This window comes from Zophobas morio, unplaced genomic scaffold, assembly GCF_036711695.1.
Source record: "Zophobas morio isolate AGI-343-1 ecotype UQ-CSIRO unplaced genomic scaffold, CSIRO_AGI_Zmor_V1 ptg000018l, whole genome shotgun sequence".
Classification (NCBI taxonomy): domain Eukaryota; kingdom Metazoa; phylum Arthropoda; class Insecta; order Coleoptera; family Tenebrionidae; genus Zophobas; species Zophobas morio.
The window spans coordinates 2,480,673-2,506,680 of NW_026972123.1; the positions used below are offsets into that span (position 1 = coordinate 2,480,673).

Genomic DNA, 26,008 nt, shown 5'->3' on the forward strand with positions numbered 1-26,008 from the left:
ATAATTATAATATAAAAAAAATTGACAAGACGACCGTAATTGTTTTAGGGTGGATTTCGGACTAGAAACGATCGGAAAAGGATTCGCCAAATTCGATAAAACGATACTGATTTGGCTGTGTTGTTTCTTGTCGACGTGTGCGACGTTTTTCTTTTTCCAAATTTGGGGGAAATTTAGAACCTGGGATAAAAGTAAGTTGAAAATTTTCGACGTAGGTTTTCTGGTATTTACTAAATTTTTAAAGAACTAAAATATATATAGGGTGTCTCACTCTTATCTAAAGAGACTTGATATTGAAATAATTATTCTAAGTGAAAACTTTCCCATAATCAAATTTTATCCTGACTGTACTCCCAAAATTTCGGGAAAATGAGGTAAGCCGTTTTTGATTTATTCGACAAAATAAGTTGCTTAACTCACTATCTTTTTGTAGTCATCGTTCAATTCTAAAAATATGAATGCATTGATAAATCACAAGTGTAGACTTAATATTTTTATATCTTAGATAGGACTTATCCAACAAGTTTTTGGAGGACATTAACAGATAAATTTTACTTAGCGACGCATCGTGCCTACGATAACCTTAAAATGTTTGCAAGATTTCAGACCACTGATTTCTAAATTTAATTGTAAAATATTGTTATACGATTTTTTTTTTTTTGTCAAATTTTGAATTGACGTCATCAATTGGTTGGTAAATTTTCGCTAGCGTTTCACCACCTACACGATATTCATAAAATATATCTAAAATTCAACCACAATCGGTTCGGTAGTTTCGGGAATTACCTGTCTAGTAAAATTGTCAACAGACAACACAAACACGGAAATGTACTTTTTCATAATCTAGAAGCTGTGAAACGTCGTCAATAAATTCCTTCACGGAAAGATAAACACCAAACTGAAACGGAAGACCTACTTTTGTATATTCTAAATGCTACGAACCGTCGAGAAATTAGTCTAATCAGTCACTTAATTTTCAGAATTGACCAGAACATGGGACTGGTTTTGGGCAGCGGCTTTAGGCCTCTACTACTTCTACACGTTAAAATTGACAAGTACCGCAACACTATACTTCGAATTTAATCCACCGTGTGCAGCCTTCGTATCCATGGAATCTGTAAGTACATCAACACTCAAAAATTTCAACCAACGAAAAATTTCCAGGTCCGGCTTTTAATGAAAGTGCACTCTTTCGTGCGCATCAAAGCTCCCCCACTAATGTCGGCTTCAGAAGATGCAAAATTTTCCAATTTCCTGTACTTCCTCTTCGCTCCTACTCTCATCTACCGAGACAGCTACCCACGAACGAAACACATCGACTGGAACTTCGTCATTTGTCGCCTTCTCGAAGCCATAAGCATGGTATTCATGTTCACGTTTATCGTAGAGGCCATTTATCCAACTCCAGAAAGATGGCTAGCGAAGTATACCATAAAGGACACAATGCTAATCATAACTGAATGGATTCCGCACGCAGGTTTGGTCCTGTGTGGAAGTTTCTTCCTGGTTTTTCACTCCGTCCAAAACCTATTTGCCGAAGTCACTCGTTTCGGAGACAGATTATTCTACGAAGACTGGTGGAGCCAATCCAAACACAGCAAGTGGTTGACAAAATGGAATCTCCTCGTTCGAGATTGGCTATACTGTTTCGTCTACCGCGATTTCAAGCACTATTTATGCGACAATAATTCTTTAGCGATTTTTGTGGTTATTGTGTTGTCGTTTGCCATGCACGAGTACGTCATGTTCTGTTTCATCGGTAAATTCATTCCTTGTTTTCTTTTCCTAGCTATAGTTGTCGTATTTCCGATGTTTTATCTTAACTTTCCAAAAAGCATCTTCTTTAACGTGTTGCTGTGGTGTTCTTCGGGTTTGATGATGTCTGCGACTATGCTTATGTACACTTTTGAACACTATGCTATGATGAAAGCTCCCCTGAAGGATCCAACATACTTAGAATTAATTATTCCAAGATTTATTACGTGCGACTGTGTTCTTAAATTTTAAAAGGAAAAATGTGATGACGTAATTTTAGCATATATTTATTTAGTCCAAAACTGTTCAGTCTGCAAACTCTAAATACCGAATTATGAAAACAAAAAGTGTAGGCGAACATGCTTTGAAATAGTAATTATTTTATGGTTATCTATTTTAAGATACAATGTTCATCATTTTGCAAAGTCTGTGTTCTTGTTTTGTATTCTCATACACCTTTACGTCCGGATCCTAATAAACATGTTTTTTAACAATGAATTTTTATTAGCCGAATTATTGTTGCGTATTAGAGGAATCCGAAGTACGCAAATCGTTGAAAACTAAGCAATAAATAAATAAAATTTGCGGACAAACACTCGTGTTACTTGTTTTATATCCCCATAAAGCGAAATGATGCTAAATTTTATGTCACTGTGTCCCAGAGAAATTAAATTATTAATAACGGAATTTGCTATTGTCTAAAAAAAAGGTGAACCCTACAAATATTTAATAATAATTTTAATAATAATAATAAAATAAAACGAAAACCACATCTAAAAGTGGTAAATTTTTTATCGCCGTCTATTTTCTTAAAAGGTATGTCATTTGCCAAAATGCTAGTATTTGCTAAGATAAGACTAATTTTGGCAGATCACATGTCCTCTGAAAAAAAAGAGGGTGGGTGGGCGGGTCTAGTCCTTGCTAAGATAAGACTAATTTTGGCAGATGACATATCCTCTGAGAAAAAAGAGGGTGGGTGGGCGGGTCTAGTCCTTGCTAAGATAAGACTAATTTTGGCACATGCCATATCCTTTGAGAAAATAGGGGGCAAATCTAAAAAATATAAATGCAATGATAAATCACAAGTGAAAACTCATTATATGTTGCACAATTTGGGTAAAATTTTTTCGGCAAAATTTTGAGATGACGCCATCAATTTCTTGGGGGAATAAACAGATATATTTTGGTTACATGGTTACAAAGTATTCATTTTTGCAATTCTTGATTTATTCAATAAAATAAATTGATTGATTCATTAATATTTAGAGTCAGCCTGTATAAGCAAATATAAAAAATATGAATGCATTGATAAATTACAACGACAGACTGATTATATTTTGCACAATTTAGATACAATTTATTCGACAAAATTTTGAGCTGACGTCATCAATTTTTTGGACGGGAACCCACTTATTATGTAAATAAATATGATGAGTGTGTACTTGAGATTTATCATTCCATTCATATTTTTTGGATTTGCGTATACAGGGTGACTCAAAAAAATTAATGAATGCGTGAATGTATGTTATTGATAATTCCTAATTGACAATCAGGAATTACAAAACCGAATGCTTTCAAATCATGGAGATGTTTTAAAGTTATCAAAAGTATGGTAATTTTTTTATTAAAATGTATTTGCTCATCCCCCCTAAAAATTGATGATGCCACTCCAAAATTTTCCTGAAAAAATCCTTTCTTAAATGTGCAAAGTATAATGAGTCTGAAAAAAAATTAATGACTGAGTCAATTTATTTTACAGATTAAATCAAGAATTGCAAAACTGATTATTTTGAGATCTTGACGTTTTGAAGTTATTGTAAGCATGTAGATAATGCCAACGTGGTTGGCGAAACGCGTGGACAAATACACTTGCGAGCATTGAAATCGGACCACTATTCACATCTGATTTTGAATCAAATTTTCCACCGAACTATATTGCACTTGAAGAAACTAAAAAAGCCATTAGAAAGACCAGATGCTTGTCTTTAAAACAGAGTTAAAAATTAGGTCTCGTAGCTCAGTCTGTGTACCCTGTGTTCAGATTTTTATTAGACAGATAATCTCCAAAACTACCGGACCGATTGTATTTTATCTGTATGTTAAAAATATCGTGTAGATGGTAAAACGCTACCTAAAATTTGCCCAATCTCCCTATCAATGTCATGGACATCTCAAAAATATTTATAATAAATTCTATAAAATAGCATACTCTTGATTTGTTTTATTGAATACAAATTCGCAACATCAATTTTTTTAATTTGAACACAATTTAGACACTTTAGAGCAAACAAGGCTTATTAACCCCGTCTATTACTTTATTCGCCTAAATGTATTATGAATACCGTTTTCTTGTTATAAGGGAACAAATTAAATCCACAGTACTATTTTTAAACGCTCTGTATTTTTGCTCGGTAAAAATGATAAATGCTAAGTTATATAATAAATGCTCAGTTAAAAAATAAATTCTCAGTAAAAATAATATACGCTTGGTGAAATAATAGCTACTTAGTTAAATTAATAACTGTTCGGTTAAATAACGAATGCTTAGTAAGAACCCTACGTGCTAAGTATAAAAATTGGTCGAAGGTTATTTCGACAGTACTTCCCTCGCCCGTCAAGTGCAGCACAACAAATAATACTCCCGCAGAAGGCGCAGATTGAAAAATGAAATATACTTATAATAGAAAAAGCGAAAAATCAAAAACTTTAAAATCGAAAAATCAAAACACCCAAAAATCGAAACATTAAAAAACCAAAATATTAAAATATCTGAAAATTGAAAATCTGAAAATTGAAAATCTAGAAATTGAAAAGTTCTCAATATTCAAATCCTGGAAAAATTAATATTAAAAACTTGGAAAATTGATAAATACAAGCATCAAAAAATAGTAAAATCGAAAAATGTAAAATTTAAAAAATCCAAAAATTGAGAAATAAAAGAAAAGAAAAATCCAAAATTTAAAAATTCGAAAAATTGAAAAATGAAATTATCGAAAAATTGAAGAATTGGGAAATCGAAACACCAAAAAAATCAAAAAAACAAAAATCCAAAAAGTCGAGAAATCGAAACATCGGAATGTTTAAAAACTGAAACATCGAGAAATCAAAACATCAACAGTAGAGGAGTCAAAAAATCAAAAAATTAAGAAATCAAATTAGACCAAAATTGAAACCACCGCCCACCCACCCCCTCTCTTCTTGGAAGGTATATCATTTGCCAAAATCACTCTTATCTTAGCAAGTACTGCCCCGCCCACCCGCCCTCTCTTTCCTTAGAGGCTATCTCATTTGCCAAAATCACTCTTATCTTAGCAGGTACTAGCCCCGCCCACCCACCCCCTCTTTTCTTGGAAGGTATGTCATTTGCCAAAATCACTCTTATCTTAGCAGGTACTACTTGTTCCCTCCAAAAAATTGATGACGTCACATGAAAAGTTTGCCGAATAAACCCTATCTAAAATGTAGAATCATTCCATTCATACTTTTTGGATTTGCATATACAGGGTGACTCAAAAAAATTAATGAATGAATTAATATAATAAATAATGAATTTTTCGATTTGAAATTTAAATTTTTTCGTTTTAAATATGTATTTCAATTTTTCCCTTCTTGGTTTCTTTCATTTTTCGCTTTCTAATTTCTCGATTTTCAATTTTTGGAAAATTTCGTCTTGGGTTTTTCAGCTTCTCAATTTTTTTTAATTTACGCTTGTGCATTTTTTTAATTTTTCAGTTTTTCATTTTTCGATTTTACAATTTTTTTATTTCTCGATTTTTAGATCCTTTCGTTTTTTCCATTTTTCGAATTTTGACTTTCTCTGTTTTTCATTTTCCGATTTTTCAATTTTTAGATCTTAGTTTTTCGTTTTTTAATCGTTCAATTTTTGAGGTTCCCGATTTTTCAAATTTTCGGTTCTTCGTTCAGGTTTTCAATTTTTCTTTTTTCCAATTTATTGATTTAGCAATTTTGAATTTCTTGATTTTTCAGTTTTCCAATTTTTCAGCTTCTGTAGTTTTCAGTTTTTTTTTCAATTTTTTTCAATTCAAAAATCAAAAAATTGAACCCTCGAAAAACCAAAAAGTCGAAAAATGGAAACATCGGAATGTTTAAAAACTGAAACATCGAGAAATCAAAACATCAACAGTAGAGGAGTCAAAAAATAAAAAAATTAAGAAATCAAATTAGACCAAAATTGAAAAATCGAAAAGTTAATAATTGAAAAATACAAACATTTTAATTAAAAAAATCGGTAAACCGAAAAATTGAAAAATCTAAAAATCGAGAAATTAAACAATCTAAAAATTAAACAATTTAAAAATCGAAGAATTGGAAAACCAAAATATTTAAACCGACAACTTGAAAAATAGAATAATCGAGAAATCAAAACATCAAGGAAAACAAAAAAATTAACGGAAAATCTAAAACTTAAAAATTGAAAAATTAAAACACCTATCGAAAAATTGAAAAACCGAGAAATCAAAACATCAAAAAATGGAAAAATTGAAGAACCGAAACATTGCAAAATCCCAGAACTGAAATACTGAAAAACTGAAAAATGGAAGGAAAATTGAAAAATCAAAAAAATGAAAAAATTCAAAACTGAAATCTTGAAAAACTGAAAAATGGAAATAAAATTGAAGAATCGGAAAAGTGAAAAAATCCAAAACCGAAACATTGAAAAATTCAGAAATCGAAAAATTGAAAAATCACAATTGAAGAAAGAATTGAAAAATCAAGAAATAGAGAAATGGAAAAATCAAAAAATCTGTTAATCGAAAAATTGAGAAATCGAAAAATTTAGAAACGTCAAAAATTGAAAACTGAAAAATAAAAAAATTTAAAAATCGTAAAACTGAAACATCGGAAAATTGAGAAATCGAAAAATGAAGAAATTCGAGAAAACGAAAATATGAAGAATCGAGCAATCGAAGAAGTAATATGTCGAAAAATTGAGAAATCGAAATCGGGCAAAACTGAAGTACCGTAAAGTTAATAAATTGAAAAACTGAAAATTTTTGAAAAAAAATCGTATCAAAAACTAATAATTCAAAAAATCGAGAAATTGAACAATCAAAAAATCAAAACATTGAAATCCCAGTAAGTTGATAAATAGGAAAATTTAAAAAACAAAAATTTTAAAAATCCAAGAATTGAACAACAACAAAAAATCTAAGCCTGAAAACTCAGAAAATCGAATGATCGAGAACTCAAGACATTAAAGAAAACAAAAAATCTAAAATTTAAAAAATCGACAAATTGAAAAATCACGGAACTGAAAAATCGAAAAGTCGAGATAGTGAGAAATCTAGAAACCTAAAACTTTAAAAACTGAAAAATTAAAATATCGAAAAATTTAAAAACCGAGAAAACAATATCAAAAATTTGAAAGATTGAAGAAACGAAATATGTCTTAAATGTATAAAATATGATGAGTTACTTTATCACTGCATTAATATTTTTTAGATTTGGTTATACAGGGTGTCTCAAAAAAGTTAATGACTGATTCAATTTATTTTATTGAAGAAATCAGGAATAGCAAAACTGAATACTTTGAAATATTATAGATGTTTTGAAGTTTTTGTAAGCATGGTAACTTTTTGGAAAATTTGATTAATCAAATATACGCAAAATCAAAAATCGGAAAAACTGAAATTCACTAATGCAAAAAACAGAAAATCCAAAAAATACAAATCGTAAAAATCGAAAATCTAAAAATGGCTAATCAAAAAATCGAAAATCAATGAATCAAATACCTAGGTCGATCGAAAAGTGGAAATTCACAAACCTCAAAAACAGAAAAATCGAAAATTGAAAAACGGGAAAACGAAAAAATCGAAAAGTCAAAAATTTGTAATATTGAAAATTAAAAAAATCAAAAACAAAAATAAAAAAAATCGGAAATTAAAATAATCAAAATATATAAAGTAAAAAAATTGCAAAGCCTAAAAACTGAAACGAACAGAAAAATCGAAAAAGCAAAAAATTGGAAACAAAAATTCGAAAAATCTAAAATCGAAAAAGTGGAAAATCGAAAATCTGAATAAAGAAACTTGGAAATTCTGAAAATTGGAAAATCGAAAACCAAAAACTCGGAAAGTAACAAAATTGAAGTCTAACAGTTAAGAATGGAAAAATTGAAAAACCGAAAATTCTATAAATCGACAATAGACAAATTGAAAATCGCAAAATTTAAATTGAAAAATTGAACATAGAAAAATCGATGAATTGAAAAATCGAAAATTCGACTACTCAAATTTTCTAAAAATCGAAAAATCATAAAACTGAAAAATCCAAAATTCTAATCATCGAAAGTCTGAAAACTGAAAATCGAAAATTCTGAAAAGCGGAAAATAGAATATCGAAAAATTTAAAAGAAAGAAAATTGAAGTCTAAAAACCGAAGAATGGAAAAATTAAAAATCAAAAATTCCAAAAATCAAAACCGAAAAATTCAAAGATTTAAAAAGAAAATCGAAAAATCAAAAATCTGAAAATTGAAACTCGAAAATTTGGAAAATCGAAAAGTAAAAAAATTGAAGTCTAAAAGCTGAAAAATGGAAAACTGAACAATCGAAAATTCGAAAATCAAATATCGAAAAATCGAAAAGCCGAAAAATCGAAAATTTGATAAATCAGATATGCGAAAAACAGAAAATCTGAAAATGCAAAACTGGAAAATCAAAAATCTAAAAATGGAAAAACCGAAAATCGAAAATTCAATGAATCTAATACGTAGGTCGATCGAAAAACTGGAAATTCACAAATCTGAAAAATCGAAAATTTGCAAGATTGAAAAACCGAGAATTGAAAAATCAAAAAACCGAAAAATGGAAAAATCAAAAATCGAAAAATAGGAAAACCGAAAATTCGAAAATTCATAATATTGAAAACTCTAAAAGTCGACAATTCAAAAATCAAAAAACTGGAAAGTAAAATAATCGAAAAATCGAAAGGTAAACAAATTGCAAAGCCTAAAAACTGACGAACAGAAAAAACGAAAAATCGTAAAATCAAAAAGTGGAAAATCGAAAACTGGAAATTGAAAAATCGAAGATTGGAAAATCGAAAAATCGAAAATCGGAATATCGAGAATCGACAAAATAAAAAGCCGAAAAATCGAAAAATTAAAAAATCGGAAATCGAAAAATGAAAAAAAAACGAAAATTCAAAAATCGAATAATCCGAAACTAAAATAATAGAAAAGTGGAAAAGTAAAAATTGCAAAGTCTCAAAACTGACGAACAGAACAATCGAAAAATAAAAAAAAAACGAAAAATATCTAAACATGGAAAATCGAAAATTTGAAAATCGGAAAATGGAAAAACCGAAAAATCGAAAATCGAAAACTCGAAAATTCGATGAAACAAATACTCGAAAAAGCGAAAAGTAAAAAAATTGCAACGCCTAAAAATTGAAAAATAAAAAAATTGAAAAAATGAAAACCGAAAAAACGACGATCCAAAAAAATCAAAAAATCGAAAAGTGGAAAATCGGAAAGTAACAAAATTGAAATCTAAAAGCTGCAAATTGCAGAACCATAAAGACTGAAACAAACAGAAAAATCGCAAATCGAAAAATCGTAAAATCAGAAAATGGAAAATCGAATAATCGAAAGTTGAAAAATCGAAGGTCGAAAAATAAAACAACCGAAAAAACGAAAAATTTTATGATTAATGGAAAATCGAAAAATCGAGAATAGAAGAATTAAAAAACCGGAAAATTGAAAAATCGGAAATCGAAGAATTAAAAACGAAAAATCGAGAATTCAAAAATAAAAAAAATCGGAAAGTAAAATATAATCGAAAAATGCAAAAAAATTGCAAAGTCTAAAAACTGACGAACAGAAAAATCAAAAAATCTAAAAATGGAAAAACGAAAAATCGAAAATTGAAAGAATGGCAAATTAAAAAATCGAAACATCGAAAAATCAAAAAAACGAAAAATTAAAAAATCGAAAAACGAAAAAACTGAAAACTCGAAAAATCAAAATACCGCAAATTTGAAAAATCAGAAAATTAGAAAGTAATAAAATCGAAAAGTTGATAGAAAAATGGAAACTGAAAAATCTAATTCGATGAAACTGTTGGTCGAAAAAACGAAAAATCGAAAATCGAAGTGACCTTTTTTTGAGACAGGCTGTATAAGTAAATCTAAAAAATATTACTGCAATGATAAATCACAGGTTTAGACTCATCATATCAAATTTTACGATGACGTCATGCATTTTTTGGCGAAGATAAGCAAATACATTTTGATCGTGGCTTTGAAAGTATTCTTCGACTTTCGTTCCACTTCAAAATTTACTCTTTGTATATTTCAGTGGTCACAACGAGTTCACTAGCTACGCTGAAGTATCCAAAGATTAAATTTGTCACCGAAAAGATGTCGGAAGTGATAAATTATCCTATCGGTCGAAGAACGTTCGGTCCGGTGTTACACCTCGACCCAAGAGAGACCGCAGTAAAGGATAACAAATGGAACGGATAAAATAAAGCGTCAAATATTTGATAAACTTTAAACCAAAATTAAGAAGTTTATAAACTGAACATTTTTTTGCTTTTTGAAATGTAGTACACTTCAAAAAATGTCCGTGACTTACTTTAATGTAAATTTTATAACTATGGTCGGCACAATTAGACCTAATATTGGTGTGATTTTGAGCATATTCTCGATGTTATTAGAGCAGGACAGGTTTTTTTTTTCTAACGAATTGACAAGATTTCAAAGTATTCAGTTTTGCAATTCTTGATTTCTTCAATAAAATAAATTGACTCAGTCATTATTTTTTTTTGAGTCACCCTGTATGTATAAACAAATCCAAAAAATATTAATGGAATGGTAAATCACAAGTATAGACTCATCATATTCTGAACATTTTAGATAGGGTATTTATAAAATTAAAACTAATTCAGGGTAAGAATTTGGTCAACACGTAAATCCGCCCATAGGCTCAAAACATTTTCGTACGGTACATTTAGAGGTAATAGTCATACATACTATGGACAACAAAGTGAGGAAAAAGCTGGCAAGTGTTTTGAAATAAATAAAAATATAAAAACTGAACGGTGTGGCTTCTTAGGAGTGCATTAGTCGAAATTAAATGCCCTTCAAAATCGCAACATTTGTCTCCCGAAGAAGCGGTTAGAAAAAAAATAATCAAATTTTGTACATTGACAGACAGAGAATTGAAAGTAAAAAAAAATCATGATTACTACTTTCAGGTCCAGGGACAAATACTTGTTACGGGTATTTCCCAAGTTTATTTTGTTGTTTGGACACCCAAAGGAATTAATATAGAAAAAAACGAAGAAATATGTAAAGTAATTGATTCAAGAAGAAAGAGGAACCTGCCTTTGCGAAAGATTTTTTTAAAATAAATAAAATTTGTTTCTATTTTTTTATGTACTTTAATAATTTATTAGGAGTACATTTTTCATCACCAAAACTTGCATATTTTTATTGTAGATATATTTTGAAAATGATCTCTCGGCAAATGAAAACATATACGAGCACTTTTTTTGAGTAAACAATGAAGGGAGAAGTTACTGGACGTAGGGCTTTTTTAAAACTCCTCCTTTCTGGGATAAGTAGTAGGTACACTTAGCTAGTTATACGTGTTAAACAAAAGCTGTATTTTATATATTTTTTATTATTATTATAAATATGTTTATTAGTTTTATTAATTGACAATGTAAAATATATATTAACAATAATATTACAATGAATTTTTAGTAATCATGTGTATTGAATTCAGGATCCTGAGTGGAGTAAAAAATATTATAGTTCCCCAGTTTTAATTCGGTTTTATAATAGTACCTCATTGCGTAAAAGTTAATTTCTTTAACAATAGATTACTACGGCCGGTCCTGGCGACTTGTTATAAAACTGAGTTCCTTGCCATAAATTAGAAAAATCAGCCGAGAACGCTAACAATCAGCTTATGGTAGAGCAGGTATCTTTTGATTTTAATAAACACATTATTATTTAAACAAATTGTACCACTAACAAACATTTAATGACTCTGCGCCCTGTAAAAAGTGATGTTTTATCCATGTGCAAATTTTCAAGCGATTCTATGATGGTCATGACTCAAAAAACTTGAAAAGAAAACATACAATGGTGCTTTTTTTACGATATTTCTCAGCCATATTTTTTTAATTGATTGAACTGGTCTCTGCGCACTAGAATATGAAAAAAGCTGCAGTTTGATGTATGATACATCTATAATAATAACATTTTTTCATACAAAAAACCAAAAAAATATTATACCTCGTCTAGCGAGTCTCCTTAAGAGCGTGAGAAATATAAAATTCGTACGTCAAAATAACATTTTTCTTCTACTAAAAAATTAAAAAAAGGTTTTCTGACCTCGCAATAATTTAAGACAAACCAGTACATTTAAAGCATTGTGCAAGTTATTAAAACTATTGTAATATCAAAAAAAAAAAATCACTTTCGGTTAATTTTCCATTCATGTTTTTGATATAAAAAGAAAAACTGAACATTTTCATCACATACATGATTATTATTGTTATAAATCGAAAATATTTTTGAAACGATTTTAACCTGTACCATTTCACTATGGCCACAAAAATAAATCCGGTTCTCAAACGCAACAGACGGCCTTGGTTTGACTGTTATTTTTTTAACAGTGAGCTTAGGGTACCGTAAACAACACAAAAACACCTTGCAAAAAATCATACAAATATCGGTTCATTGTACTGCAGTGTGTGCAGCCTGCAGTTCTCAGAATAGCGCAGGTTAATTAATAAGTTGTTGCCCCACGGTCAACCGTTCGTTGTTTTTGGCTGGAAACTTACCTCCAGCACTCGCCTGCGACTGCAAAAAAGGCAAAAATGTGCTTTCCAAATGCATCCTCTCGAACTCGTACATCACGGTTTTCCACATTTTTAACAATTGTACAAATTCAGGAAAAATTTTATTTTTTATGGTAACCACTTCCAAAAAGCAATCGGGGTACAATCTACTAAAAAATATAATATTCAAAGGTACACTGTAATGCAAAAACTCGCTAAATCTACACAAGAAAAAAAAATTAAACGGCTTTGAAACTTTCCAAAAATTTTAACGAACCCGACCAACGGAAGCCATCTCGCAAATCGAAAAAGAAGAAAACCTTGAATATATTCAGGATACGGGGCGAGATAAATCGATCCAGTATACACCGATCCATCGCTTGTTTGTGTTGTGTGTAGTGTAATTTTTATTCACTTAAAAAACCACCTTTCGAAAATGCAGTCCGACGAGCCCAAAAAAAAAACGTACACCCCAAAGAAAAATCATAGATAATTTTTATATTTCTCCATTTTCAGGTCGCGCGAAAAAACGTTCGTCCTTAGAAATTCCCTACTCACAGACATCTTCGACGACCAACACACTGGCAACATCTACAATGTCTACGTTATCGTTTTCATGCTTATGTGCTTTCAAAACGCGCTGACGCACTACTTAAGGGACGGGAGGTGAATAAATATAATATTTAAAAAAAATCGTCATGACGATCGTATTGTTTTAGGGTGGATTTCGGACTAGAAACGATCGGAAAAGGATTCGCTAAATTCGATAAAGCCATACTGATTTGGCTGTGTTGTTTCTTGTCGACGTGTGCGACGTTTTTCTTTTTCCAAATTTGGGGGAAATTTAGAACCTGGGATAAAAGTAAGTCGAAAATTTTCTTCATAGGTTTTCTGAATTTTGCTATAAACCGTCAACTATAAAAGTTGAGACACCCAGTATTGTAGCACCTGTATACCAAAATATCTTGCGCAACAATCACTTATTTTCAGAATTGACCAGAACATGGGACTGGTTTTGGGCAGCCGCTTTAGGCCTCTACTACTTTTACACGATAAAATTCACAAGTACCGCAACGCTATACTTCGAATTTAATCCACCGTGTGCAGTCTTCGTATCCATAGAATCTGTAAGTACAAGCGCACGCAAATGTTTTGAGCCTATGGGCGGATCATTTTTGCCGGTCGAAGGAGGCGGTCCAAATCGTCCAAGGGCAGAATTTGTAGGTAGGCTCAAACTACAACGAAATTTACGTGATGACCAAATTCTTACCCTGAATTAGTTTTAATTTTATAAATACCCTATCCAAAATGTTCAGAATATGATGAGTCTATACTTGTGATTTACTATTCCATTAATATTTTTTGGATTTGTTTATACATATAGGTTGACTCAAAAAAAAATAATGACTGAGTCAATTTATTTTATTGAAGAAATCAAGAATTGCAAAACTGAATACTTTGAAATCTTGTCAATTAGTTAGAAAAAAAAAACCTGTCCTGCTCTAATAACATCGAGAATATGCTCAAAATCACACTAATATTAGGTCTAATTGTGCCGACCATAGTTATAAAATTCACATTAAAGTAAGTCACGGACATTTTTTGAAGTGTACTACATTTCAAAAAGCAAAAAAAATGTTCAGTTTATAAACTTCATAATTTTGGTTTAAAGTTTATCAATCATATTTGACGCTTTATTTTATCCGTTCCATTTGTTATCCTTTACTGCGGACCGAACGTTCTTCGACCGATAGGATAATTTATTACTTCCGACATCTTTTCGGTGACAAATTTAATCTTCGCATACTTCAGCGTACTTAGTGAACTCGTTGTGACCACTGAAATATACAAAGAGTAAATTTTGAAACGGAACGAAAGTCGAAGAATACTCAAAGCCACGATCAAAATGTATTTGCTTATCTTCGCCAAAAAATACATGACGTCATCGTAAAATTTGATATGATGAGTCTATACCTGTGATTTATCATTGCAGTAATATTTTTTAGATTTACTTATACAGCTTGTCTCAAAAAAAGGTCACTTCGATTTTCGATTTTTCGTATTTTCGACCAACAGTTTCATCGAATTAGATTTTTCCATTTCCATTTTTCTATCAACTTTTCGATTTTATTACTTTCTAATTTTCTGATTTTTCAAATTTGCGGTATTTTGGTTTTTCGAGTTTTCAGTTTTTTCGTTTTTCGATTTTTTAATTTTTCGTTTTTTTGATTTTTCGATGTTTCGATTTTTTAATTTGCCATTCTTTCAATTTTCGATTTTTCGTCTTTCCATTTTTAGATTTTTTGATTTTTCTGTTCGTCAGTTTTTAGACTTAGCAATTTTTTTGCATTTTTCGATTATATTTTACTTTCCGATTTTTTTGATTTTTGAATTCTCGATTTTACGTTTTTAATTCTTCGATTTCCGATTTTTCAATTTTCCGGTTTTTTAATTCTTCTATTCTCGATTTTTCGATTTTCCATTAATTATAAAATTTTTCAATTTTTGGGTTGTTTTATTTTTCGACCTTCGATTTTTCAACTTTCGATTATTCGATTTTCCATTTTCTGATTTTACGATTTTTCGATTTGCGATTTTTCGATTTTCGTTTTTCCGATTTTGTGGTTTTTCGATTTTTCTGTTTGTTTCAGTTTTTATGGTTCTGCAATTTGCAGCTTTTAGATTTCAATTTTGTTACTTTCCGATTTTCCACTTTTCGATTTTTTGATTTTTTCTCGATCGTCGTTTTTTCGATTTTTTGATTTTTCAATTTTTAGGCCTTGCAATTTTTTTACTTTTCGCTTTTTCGAGTATTTGTTTCACCGAATTTTCGATTGTTCGAGTTTTCGATTTTCGATTTTTCGGTTTTTCCATTTTCCGATTTTCGATTTTTCGATTTTCCATGTTTAGATATTTTTCTTTTTTTTTATTTTTCGATTGTTCTGTTCGTCAGTTTTGAGACTGCAATTTTTACTTTTCCACTTTTCTATTATTTTAGTTTCGTATTATTCGATTTTTGAATTTTCGTTTTTTTTTCATTTTTCGATTTCCGATTTTTTAATTTTTCGATTTTTCGGTTTTTTAATTTGTCGATTCTCGATATTCCGATTTTCGATTTTTCGATTTTCCAATCTTCGATTTTTCAATTTCCAGTTTTCGATTTTCCACTTTTTGATTTTACGATTTTTCGATTTTTCTGTTCGTCAGTTTTTAGGCTTTGCAATTTGTTTACCTTTCGATTTTTCGATTATTTTACTTTCCAGTTTTTTGATTTTTGAATTGTCGACTTTTAGAGTTTTCAATATTATGAATTTTCGAATTTTCGGTTTTCCTATTTTTCGATTTTTGATTTTTCCATTTTTCGGTTTTTTGATTTTTCAATTCTCGGTTTTTCAATCTTGCAAATTTTCGATTTTTCAGATTTGTGAATTTCCAGTTTTTCGATCGACCTACGTATTAGATTCATTGAATTTTCAATTTTCGGTTTTTCCATTTTTAGATTTTTGATTTTCCAGTTTTGCATTTTCAGATTTTCTGTTTTTCGCATATCTGATTTATCAAATTTTCGATTTTTCGGCTTTTCGATTTTTCGATATTTGATTTTCGAATTTTCGATTGTTCAGTTTTCCATTTTTCAGCTTTTAGACTTCAATTTTTTTACTTTTCGATTTTCCAAATTTTCGAGTTTCAATTTTCAGATTTTTGATTTTTCGATTTTCTTTTTAAATCTTTGAATTTTTCGGTTTTGATTTTTCGAATTTTTGATTTTTAATTTTTCCATTCTTCGGTTTTTAGACTTCAATTTTCTTTCGTTTGAATTTTTCGATGTTCTATTTTCCGCTTTTCAGAATTTTCGATTTTCAGTTTTCAGACTTTCGATGATTAGAATTTTGGATTTTTCAGTTTTATGATTTTTCGATTTTTAGCAAATTTGAGTAGTCGAATTTTCGATTTTTCAATTCATCGATTTTTCGATGTTCAATTTTTCAATTTAAATTTTGCGATTTTCAATTTGTCCATTGTCGATTTTTAGAATTTTCGGTTTTTCAATTTTTCCATTCTCAACTGTTAGACTTCAATTTTGTTACTTTCCGATTTTTTGGTTTTCGATTTTCTTATTTTCAGAATTTTCAAGTTTCTTTATTCAGATTTTCCATTTTCCACTTTTTCGATTTTAGATTTTTCGGATTTTTGTTTTTCCAATTTTTTGCTTTTTCGATTTTTCTGTTCGTTTCAGTTTTTAGACTTTGCAATTTTTTTTACTTTATATATTTTGATTATTTTAATTTCCGATTTTTTTTATTTTTGTTTTTGATTTTTTTAATTTTTTTTTTGAGGTTTGTGAATTTCCACTTTTCGATCGACCTAGGTATTTGATTCATTGAATTTTCGATTTTTTGATTAGCCATTTTTAGATTTTCGATTTTTACGATTTGTATTTTTCGATTTTCTGTTTTTTGCATTAGTGAATTTCAGTTTTTCCGATTTTTGATTTTGCGCATATTTGATTAATCAAATTTTCGAAAAAGTTACCATGCTTACAAAAACTTCAAAACATCTACAATATTTCAAAGTATTCAGTTTTGCTATTCTTCATTTCTTCAATAAAATAAATTGACTCAGTCATTAACTTTTTTGAGACACCCTGTATAACCAAATCTAAAAAATATGAATGCAGTGATAAATCACAAGTATAAAACTCATCATATTTTATACATTTAAGATAGGATTTATTCTCCAAAATTTTGAGGTGACGTCATAAATTTTTTAGAGGGGATAAGCAAATATATTTTAATTAAAAATGTATCATGTTTATCATGATTTTAAAACATCTGCAAGATTTCAGAGTATTCGATTTTGCAAATTCAAAATTAAATTGCAAAATATTGTTTTATAATTTTGATTTTTTTCCAAAAATCTGGACGTTTTGGATAAAAACTCAACACGGAGTCATAAACTACATGTGTAGGACTATGTTACTGTATACAATTTAAAACCCATTTACTATGCATACATTTGAAGTGACGTCATCACATTATTGGTGGGGATGATTAGACAAATTTAATAATTTTGTGACATTTATGAAAAAAATATCAGTTAACAAAAATGGCACGTTTTTATTATTATACCAGTTACATGTCACTCAACGACAATATCGTTTTTTTTAAGAGTATTTTATTTGAAAAAGTGATGAAATTTTTTATACGGAACAATTGGTCGAAAGATGTTAGAAAGCAAAATAATTCATGTCCGGACCATCGTTACTCACGAACGAAAGTGACCATTATTTTATGGGAACAACTACCTGTTAAATCTTCTCCGACAAATTCGAGAGAACTGGTGTGAGCCATAAATATTTCTTACCAAATGTATATATAACTACTGTCCGTCCCGTTATTGTCAATAAAATTTTATAGGGTAAAATCTGAATTTCGTTGTAGTTTGAGCCTACCTACAAATTCTGCCCTTGAAGGATTTGGACCGCCTTCTTCGGTGAGGGCAGGCAAAAACGATCCGCCCATAGGCTCAAAACATTTGCGTGCGATTGTACATCAACACTCAAAAATTTCAACCATCTAAAAATTTCCAGGTCCGGCTTTTAATGAAAGTGCACTCTTTCGTGCGCATCAAAGCTCCCCCACTAATGTCGCTTTCAGAAGATGCAAAATTTTCCAATTTCCTGTACTTCCTCTTCGCTCCTACTCTCATCTACCGAGACAGCTACCCACGAACGAAACACATCGACTGGAACTTCGTCATTTGTCGCCTTCTCGAAGCCATAAGCATAGTATTCATATTCACCTTTATTGTACAGAGCATTTATCCAAGTCCAGAAAGATGGCTACAGAAGTATACTATAAAGGAGGCATTGCTAGACGTAATTGAACGTATTCCGCACGGAAGTTTGGTGCTGTGTGGAAGTTTCTTCCTGGTTTTTCACTCCGTCCAAAACCTATTCGCTGAAGTCACTCGCTTCGGGGACAGATTATTCTACCAAGACTGGTGGAACCAATCCACACACAGCAGGTGGTTGGCAACGTGGAACCTACTGGTGCGAGATTGGCTCTACTACTACGTATACCGCGATTTCAAGCACTGTTTTTTCCAGAACAATTTTCTGGCGATTTTTGTGGTTCTTTTACTGTCGTTTGTCATGCACGAGTACGTGATGTTCTGTTTCCTGGGTAAATTTTTTCCTGTTTTATTCTTTGTGGGTGTAGCTGTCATCTTCCCGACGTTTTATCTCAACTTTCCCAAAAATATGTTCTTTAACGTGTTGCTGTGGAGTTCTGGGTGTGTGATGGTGTCTGCGATTCTAGTTACGTATGCTGCCGAACACTATGCTGTGATGAAAGCTCCTCTGAAGGATCCAACACTCTTTGAATTAATCGTGCCAAGAGCTTATACGTGCGATTGTGTTCTTATATTTTAAGAGGAATAATGTAATGATGTAAACTGATAGTCCATTTTGCAAAATCTTTATGTTCGGGTACTAATAAACATGTTTTTTAACAATGAACTTTTATTAGCAGAATTATTGTTGTGTATGTAACAAAAACCCGAAGTATGCAAATCGTCGAAAAATAAGCAATAAATAAATTAAATCCGCGACCGATTACTCGTATTACCTGTTTCATATTTCCATAAAGTGAAAAGTGGCGAACTAGTGTGCTCTTGCGTCATGTATATTATAAATTACTGTCTGATAAAAAAATCCCAAAACAATCCTCTAGTAGGCCATGAAATTTAGTGTTAAAAAAATAATGGCGACAACACCAACACATTTCTTGTTCGGTTTGACAGCTACGGTCAAATACCTGCAATGCCAACATGATTTCTTTTTAATAAATTTCATGGCCCACTAGAGGTTTTTTCGATCGTATGGTGCAATAAAATAATAAGCCTGCAACTTGAAGTACAATAATAATAACAATAAACATTAATTCGGGCCAGAATGTATGGAAACGGCTAAATATCTTGAGAACCAATTGTACAGATCAACTAAAATTAGGTACAAATGAAATGGTTACAAAAAAATAAAAAAAAAATCCTTTTGATATATATTACAAAAAAACGTAATTTTATTAAAGTAAAATTGGCAACACTGCATGCATCTAATGCTAGTTACGAATCTCATATCGCCGTTACGATAACCATTACAATAAACTCGAAAAGTGAGTTCAAAATTTCCAAAAATTTTCCAAAAAAGTGGTTAAAATTGGTTCAATCGACCGAAAATTGATGCCAAATTGTAGATAATCATCCGGTTGTTACGAATCTGAAATCGCCGTTACGATATCTATTACAGTAAACTCGAAAAGTAAATTGAAAATTTCCAAAAATTTTCCAAAAAAGTGGTTAAAATTGGTTCAATCGACCGAAAATTGGTGTCAAATTGTAAATAATCTTCCGCTTGTTACGAATCTGAAATCGCCGTTACGATATCTGTTCCAATAAACACGAAAGTTGAATTCAAAATTTCCAAAAATTTTCCAAAAAAGTGGTTAAAATTGGTTCAATCGGCCGAAAATTTGTGCCAAATTGTAGATAATCTTCCGCTTGTAACGAATCTGAAATCGCCGTTACGATATCTATTACAATAAACTCGAAAAGTGAATACAAAATTTCCAAAAATTTTCCAAAAAACTGGTTAAAATTGGTTCAATCGACCGAAGATTGGTGCCAAATTGTAGATAATCTTCCGCTTGTTACGAATCTGAAATCGCCGTCACGATATCTGTTCCAATAAACATGAAAAGTGAATTCAAAATTTCCAAAAATTTTCCAAAAAAGTGGCTAAAATTGGTGCCAATTTGTTGACAATCTTCCACTTCTTACGAATCTGAAATCGCCGTTACGATTTCTATTACAATGAAGTAGAAAAGTGAATTCAAAATTTCCAAAAAATTTCCAAAAAAGTGGTTAAAATTGGCTCAATCGACCGAAAATTGGTGCGAAATTGTAGATAATCTTCCGCTAGTTGCGAATCTGAAATCGCCGTTACGATATCTATTACAATACCCCCGAAAAGTGGATTCAAAATTTCCAAAAATTTTCCAAAAAAGTGGTTAAAATTGGGCCAATCGACCAAAAATTGGTGCCAAAATGTAGATAATGTTCCGCTAGTTACGAATCTGAAATCACCGTCACGATATCTGTTCCAATAAACACGAAAACCGAATACAAAATTTCCAAAAATTTTCCAAAAAAGTGGTTAAAATTGGTTCAATCGACCGAAAATTGGTGCCGAATTGTAGATAATCTTCCGCTAGTTACGAATCTGAAATTACCGTTACGATAACCATTACAATAAACTCCAAAAGTGAATTCAAAATTTCCAAAAATTCTCCAAAAAAGTGGTTAAAATTGGTTCAATCAACCGAAAATTGGTGTCAAATTGTAGATAATCTTCCGCTTGTTACGAATCTGAAATCGCCGTTACGATATCTGTTCCAATAAACACGAAAACTGAATTCAAAATTTCCAAAAATTTTCCAAAAAAGTGGTTAAAATTGGCTCAATCGACCGAAAATTGGTGCAAAATTGTAGATAATCTTCCGCTAGTTGCGAATCTGAAATCGCCGTTACGATATCTATTACAATACCCCCGAAAAGTGGATTCAAAATTTCCAAAAATTTTCCAAAAAAGTGGTTAAAATTGGGCCAATCGACCGAAAATTGGTGCCAAATTGTAGATAATCTTCTGCTAGTTGCGAATCTGAAATCGCCGTTACGATTTCTATTACAATACCCCCGAAAAGTGAATTCAAAATTTCCAAAAATTTTCCAAAAAAGTGGTTAAAATTGGGCCAATCGACCGAAAATTGGTGCCAAATTGTAGATAATGTTCCGCTAGTTACGAATCTGAAATCACCGTCACGATATCTATTATAATAAACTCGAAAAGTGAATTCAAAATATCCAAAAATTCTCCAAAAAAGTAGTTAAAATTGGGCCAATCGACCGAAAATTGGTGCCAATTTTTAGATAATCTTCCGCTTGTTACGAATTTGAAATCGCCCTTACGATATCTACTACAAAAAACCCGAAAAGTGAATTCAAAATTTCCAAAAATTTTCCAAAAAAGTGGTTAAAATTGGTTCAATCGACCGAAAATTGGTGCCAAATTGTAGATAATCTTCCGCTAGTTACGAATCTGAAATCGCCGTTAGAACATCTATTATAGGAAACTCGACAACTGAATTAAAAATTTCCCAAAATTTTCCAAAAAAGTGGTTAAAAGTGGTTCAATCGAGCGAAAATTGGTGCCAAACTGTGGATAATCTTCCGCTAGTTACGAATCTGAAATCGCCGTTAGAACATCTATTATATGTAGTAAACTCGACAACTGAATTAAAAATTTCCCAAAATTTTCCAAAAAAGTGGTTAAAAGTGGTTCAATCGAGCGAAAATTGGTGCCAAACTGTGGATAATCTTCCGCTTGTTACGAATCTGAAATCGCCGTTACGATAACTATTACAATACCCTCGAAAAATGAATTCAAAATTTCCAAAAATTTTCCAAAAAAGTGGTTAAAAGTGGTTCAATCGAGCGAAAATTGGTGCCAAATTGTAGATAATCTTCCGCTTGTTACGAATCTGAAATCGCCGTCACGATATCTAGTACAATACCCTCGAAAAGTGAATTCAAAATTTCCAAAAATTTTTCAAAAAAGTGGTTAAAACCTGTTCAATCGACCGAAAATTGGTGCCAAATTGTCGACAATCTCGCGCTTGTTACGAATCTGAAATCGCCGTTACGATATCCATTACAATAAACTCGAAAAGTGAATTCAAAATTTCCAAAAATTTTCCAAAAAGTGGTTAAAATTGGTTCAATCGACCGAAAATTGGTGTCAAATTGTAGATAATGTTCCGCTAGTTCCGAATCTGAAATAACCGTTACGTTAACTGTTACAATAAACTCGAAGAGTGAATTCGAAATTTCCAAAAATTTTCCAGAAAAGTGGTTTAAATTGGTTCAATCGACCGAAAATTGGTGCCAAATGGTAGATAATCTTCCGCTAGTCACAAATCTGAAATCACCGTGAGGACAGCTATTACAATAAACTCGAAAAATGAATTCAAAATTTCCAAAAATTTTCCAAAAAAGTGGTTAAAATTGGTTCAATCGACCGAAAATTGGTGCCAAATTGTAGATAATCTTCCGCCTATTCCGAATCTGAAGTCGCCGTTGCGATATCTATTAAAATAAACTCGAAAAGTGAATGCAAAGTTTCCAAAAATTTTTCAAAAAAGTGGTTAAAAGTGGTTCAATCGACCGAAAATTGGTGCCAAATTATAGGTAATCTTCCGCTAGTAATGAATCTGAAATCGCCGTCACGATATCTATTTCAAAACCCTCGAAAAGTGAATTCAAAATTTCCAAAAATGTTCTAAAAAAGTGATTAAAATTGGTTCAATCGACCGAAAATTGGTGTCAAATTGTAGATAATCTTCCGCTAGTTACGAATCTGAAATCGCCGTTACGATATATATTACAATACCCTCGAAAAATGAATTCAAAATTTCACAAAATTTTCCAAAAAAGTGGTTAAAATTGGTTCAATCGAGCGAAAATTGGTGCCAAATTGTAGATAATCTTCCGCTAGTTACGAATCTGAAATCGCCGTTACGACATCTATTACAACAAACGCGAAAAATGAATTGAAAATTTCCAAAAATTTTCCAAAAAAGTGGTTAAAATTGGTTCAATCGACCGAAAATTGTTGCCAAATCGAAGAAAATCTTCCGCTAATTACGAATCTGGAATTGCCGTTTAGATATCTGTTACAATAAAAGCGAAAAGTGAATTCAAAATTTCCAAAAATTTTCCAAAAAAGTGGTTAAAATTGGTTCAATCGACCGAAAATTGGTGCCAAACTGTAGATAATCTTCCGCTAGATACGAATCTGAAGTCGCCGTTACGATATCTGTTCCAATAAACACGAAAAGTGAATTCAAACTTTTCAAAAATTTTCCAAATAAGCGGTTAAAATTGGTTCAATCAACCGAAAATTGGTGCCAAATTGTAGATAATCTTCCGCTTGTTACGAATCTGAAATCGCCGTTACGACATCTTTTACAATAAATGCGAAAAATCAATTCAAAATTTCCAAAAATTTTCCAAAAGTGGTTAAAATTGGTTCATTCGACCGAAAATTGGTGCCAAATTGTGGATAATCTTCCGCTTGTTACGAATCTGAAATCGCCGTTACGATAACTATTACAATAAACTCAAAGAGTGAACTCAAAATTTTAAAAAATTTTCCAAAAAAGTGGTTAAAATTCGTTCAATTGACTGAAAATTCGTGCCATATTGTAGATGATCTTTCGCTTGTTTCGAATCTGAAATCGCCGTCACGATTTCTGTTACAATACCCTCGAAAAGTGAATTAAAAATTTCCAAAAATTTTCCAAAAAAATGGTTAAAATTGGTTCAACCGACCGAAAATTGGCGCCAAATTGTGGATAATCTTCCACTAGTTACGAATCTGAAATCGCCGTTACGATATCTGTTCCAACAAACACGAAAACTTAATTCAAAATTTCCAAAAATTTTCCAAAAAAGTAGAAAAAATTGGTTCAATCGACCGAAAATTGGTGCCAAATTGTAGATAATCTACCGCTTGTTACGAATCTGAAATCGCCGTTACGACATCTATTACAATAAACGCGAAAAATCAATTCAAAATTTCCAAAAATTTTCCAAAAAAGTGGTTGAAATTAGTTCAATCGATCGAAAATTAGTGCCAAATTGTAAATGATCTTCCGCTAGTTACGTATCTAAAATCGCCGTTACGATATCTATTACAATACTCTCGAAAAGTAAATTCAAAATTTCCAAAAATTTTCCAAAAAAGTGGTTAAAATTGGTTCAATCGAGCGAAAATTGGTGCCAAATTGTAGATAATCTTTCGCCTGTTACGAATCTGAAATCGCCGTTACGATATCTATTACAATAAACTCGAAAAGTGAATTCAAAATTTCCAAAAATGTTCCAAAAAAGTGGTTAAAATGGTTCAATCGATCGAAGATTGGTGCCAAATTGTAGATAATCTTCCGCTAGTTACGAATCTGAAATCGCCGTTACCATATCTATTACAATACTCTCGAAAAGTTAATTCAAAATTTCCAAAAATTTTCCAAAAAAGTGGTTAAAATTGGTTCAATCGACCGAAACTTGATGCCAGATTGTAGATAATCTTCCGCTAGTTACGAATCTGAAATCGCCGTCACGATATGTGTTCCAATAAACACGAAAACTGAATTCAAAATTTCCCAAAATTTTCCAAAAAAGTGGTTAAAATTGGTTCAATCGACCGAAAATTGGTGCCAAATTGTAGATAATGTTCCGCTAGTTACGAATCTGATATCGCCGTCACGATATCTGTTCCAATAAACACGAAACATGAATTCAAAATTTCCAAAAATTTTCCAAAAAGGTGGTTAAAATTGGTTCAATCGACCGAAAATTCATGCCAAATTGTAGATAATCTTCCGCTAGTTACGAATCTGAAATCGCCGTTACGATATCTATTACGATACCCTCGAAAAATGAATTCAAATTTCCAAAAATTGTCCAAAAAAGTGGTTAAAATTGCTTCAATCGACCGAAAATTGGTGCCAAATTGTAGATAATCTCCCGATAGTTGCGAATTTGAAATCGCTGTTACGATAACAATTACAAAAAACTCGAAAAATGAATTCAAAATTTCCAAAAATTTTCCAAAAAAGTGGTTAAAATCGGTTCAATCGACCCAAAATTGGTGCCAAATTGTAGATAATCTTCCTCTTGTTACCAAACTGAAATCGCCGTTACGATATCTATTACAATAAACTCGAAAAGTGAGTTCAAAATTTCCAAAAATTTTCCAAAAAAGTGGTTAAAATTGGTTCAATCGACCGAAAATTGTTTTTTTTACATAACTTAATGAAATTATAGAACGACGAGAAACCTATCACTAGTTACTTACTTGCCCAATCCTATGAAGGGAAAAATCGCCACGTAGTACGCCACGCAGACCACCGTGATCAACCAGAACGTAGCTTTGAAATCCAGGACGTCCCTCAACCGGGCCACCTCACCACTTTCGGTTTCCTGTCTCCGCAGAATTCGTTCGGCCCTTTTGTCCATGATGCCCAGGACCAAAGCGCACAGCATGGACAATAAGCACGTGGTAGTCGCCAGAAACAGAACGATTCCAAGCCCTTCTGGGCCCTTGTATTGTTTGTTCACCCACTCGTACACCGACTCCATCACCAGGAAGTTCACGGTGCTGCCGACCCTAGCGAAGCTGAGCTGCAGCCCGAAGACCATGTTCAGCTCCTTGCCCTTGAACCACAAGACGGCGTAGTTGTTTTGGGCCACGGCTAGGGATTCGGCGCCGATGCTGAAATTTTTGTCATGAAAAGGTGTGAAATTTATAATAATAAA

At 31.4% G+C, this 26,008-nt stretch overlaps 3 protein-coding genes across 4 annotated transcripts in view; 2 read left to right on the forward strand and 1 right to left on the reverse strand.

Annotated features, from left to right (window-relative positions):
- LOC135131041 (sterol O-acyltransferase 1-like) overlaps positions 1 to 2,249 on the forward strand; it is a 38,264-nt gene extending 36,015 nt beyond the window's left edge. For both annotated transcript variants that reach the window (XM_064058563.1, XM_064058562.1), the window contains exons 3-5: positions 49 to 191; positions 981 to 1,117; positions 1,165 to 2,249. In XM_064058563.1, coding sequence (XP_063914633.1) covers positions 49 to 191; positions 981 to 1,117; positions 1,165 to 2,007 — 1,123 coding nt within the window. In that variant the 3' untranslated portion in view covers positions 2,008 to 2,249. The remainder of the gene's footprint in view (positions 1 to 48; positions 192 to 980; positions 1,118 to 1,164) is intronic.
- LOC135131039 (major facilitator superfamily domain-containing protein 1-like) overlaps positions 1 to 26,008 on the reverse strand; it is a 92,618-nt gene that overhangs the window by 60,167 nt on the left and 6,443 nt on the right. The window contains exon 3 of the mRNA XM_064058559.1: positions 25,548 to 25,964. Within this exon, the coding sequence (XP_063914629.1) occupies positions 25,548 to 25,964 (417 nt within the window). The remainder of the gene's footprint in view (positions 1 to 25,547; positions 25,965 to 26,008) is intronic.
- On the forward strand, positions 12,921 to 19,087 carry LOC135131043 (sterol O-acyltransferase 1-like). Its single transcript, XM_064058566.1, has 5 exons — positions 12,921 to 13,036; positions 13,088 to 13,237; positions 13,291 to 13,433; positions 13,562 to 13,698; positions 18,162 to 19,087. Exons 1-5 carry the CDS (start codon positions 13,008 to 13,010, stop codon positions 19,002 to 19,004), a joined length of 1,302 nt encoding a protein of 433 aa, XP_063914636.1. The 5' UTR covers positions 12,921 to 13,007; the 3' UTR covers positions 19,005 to 19,087.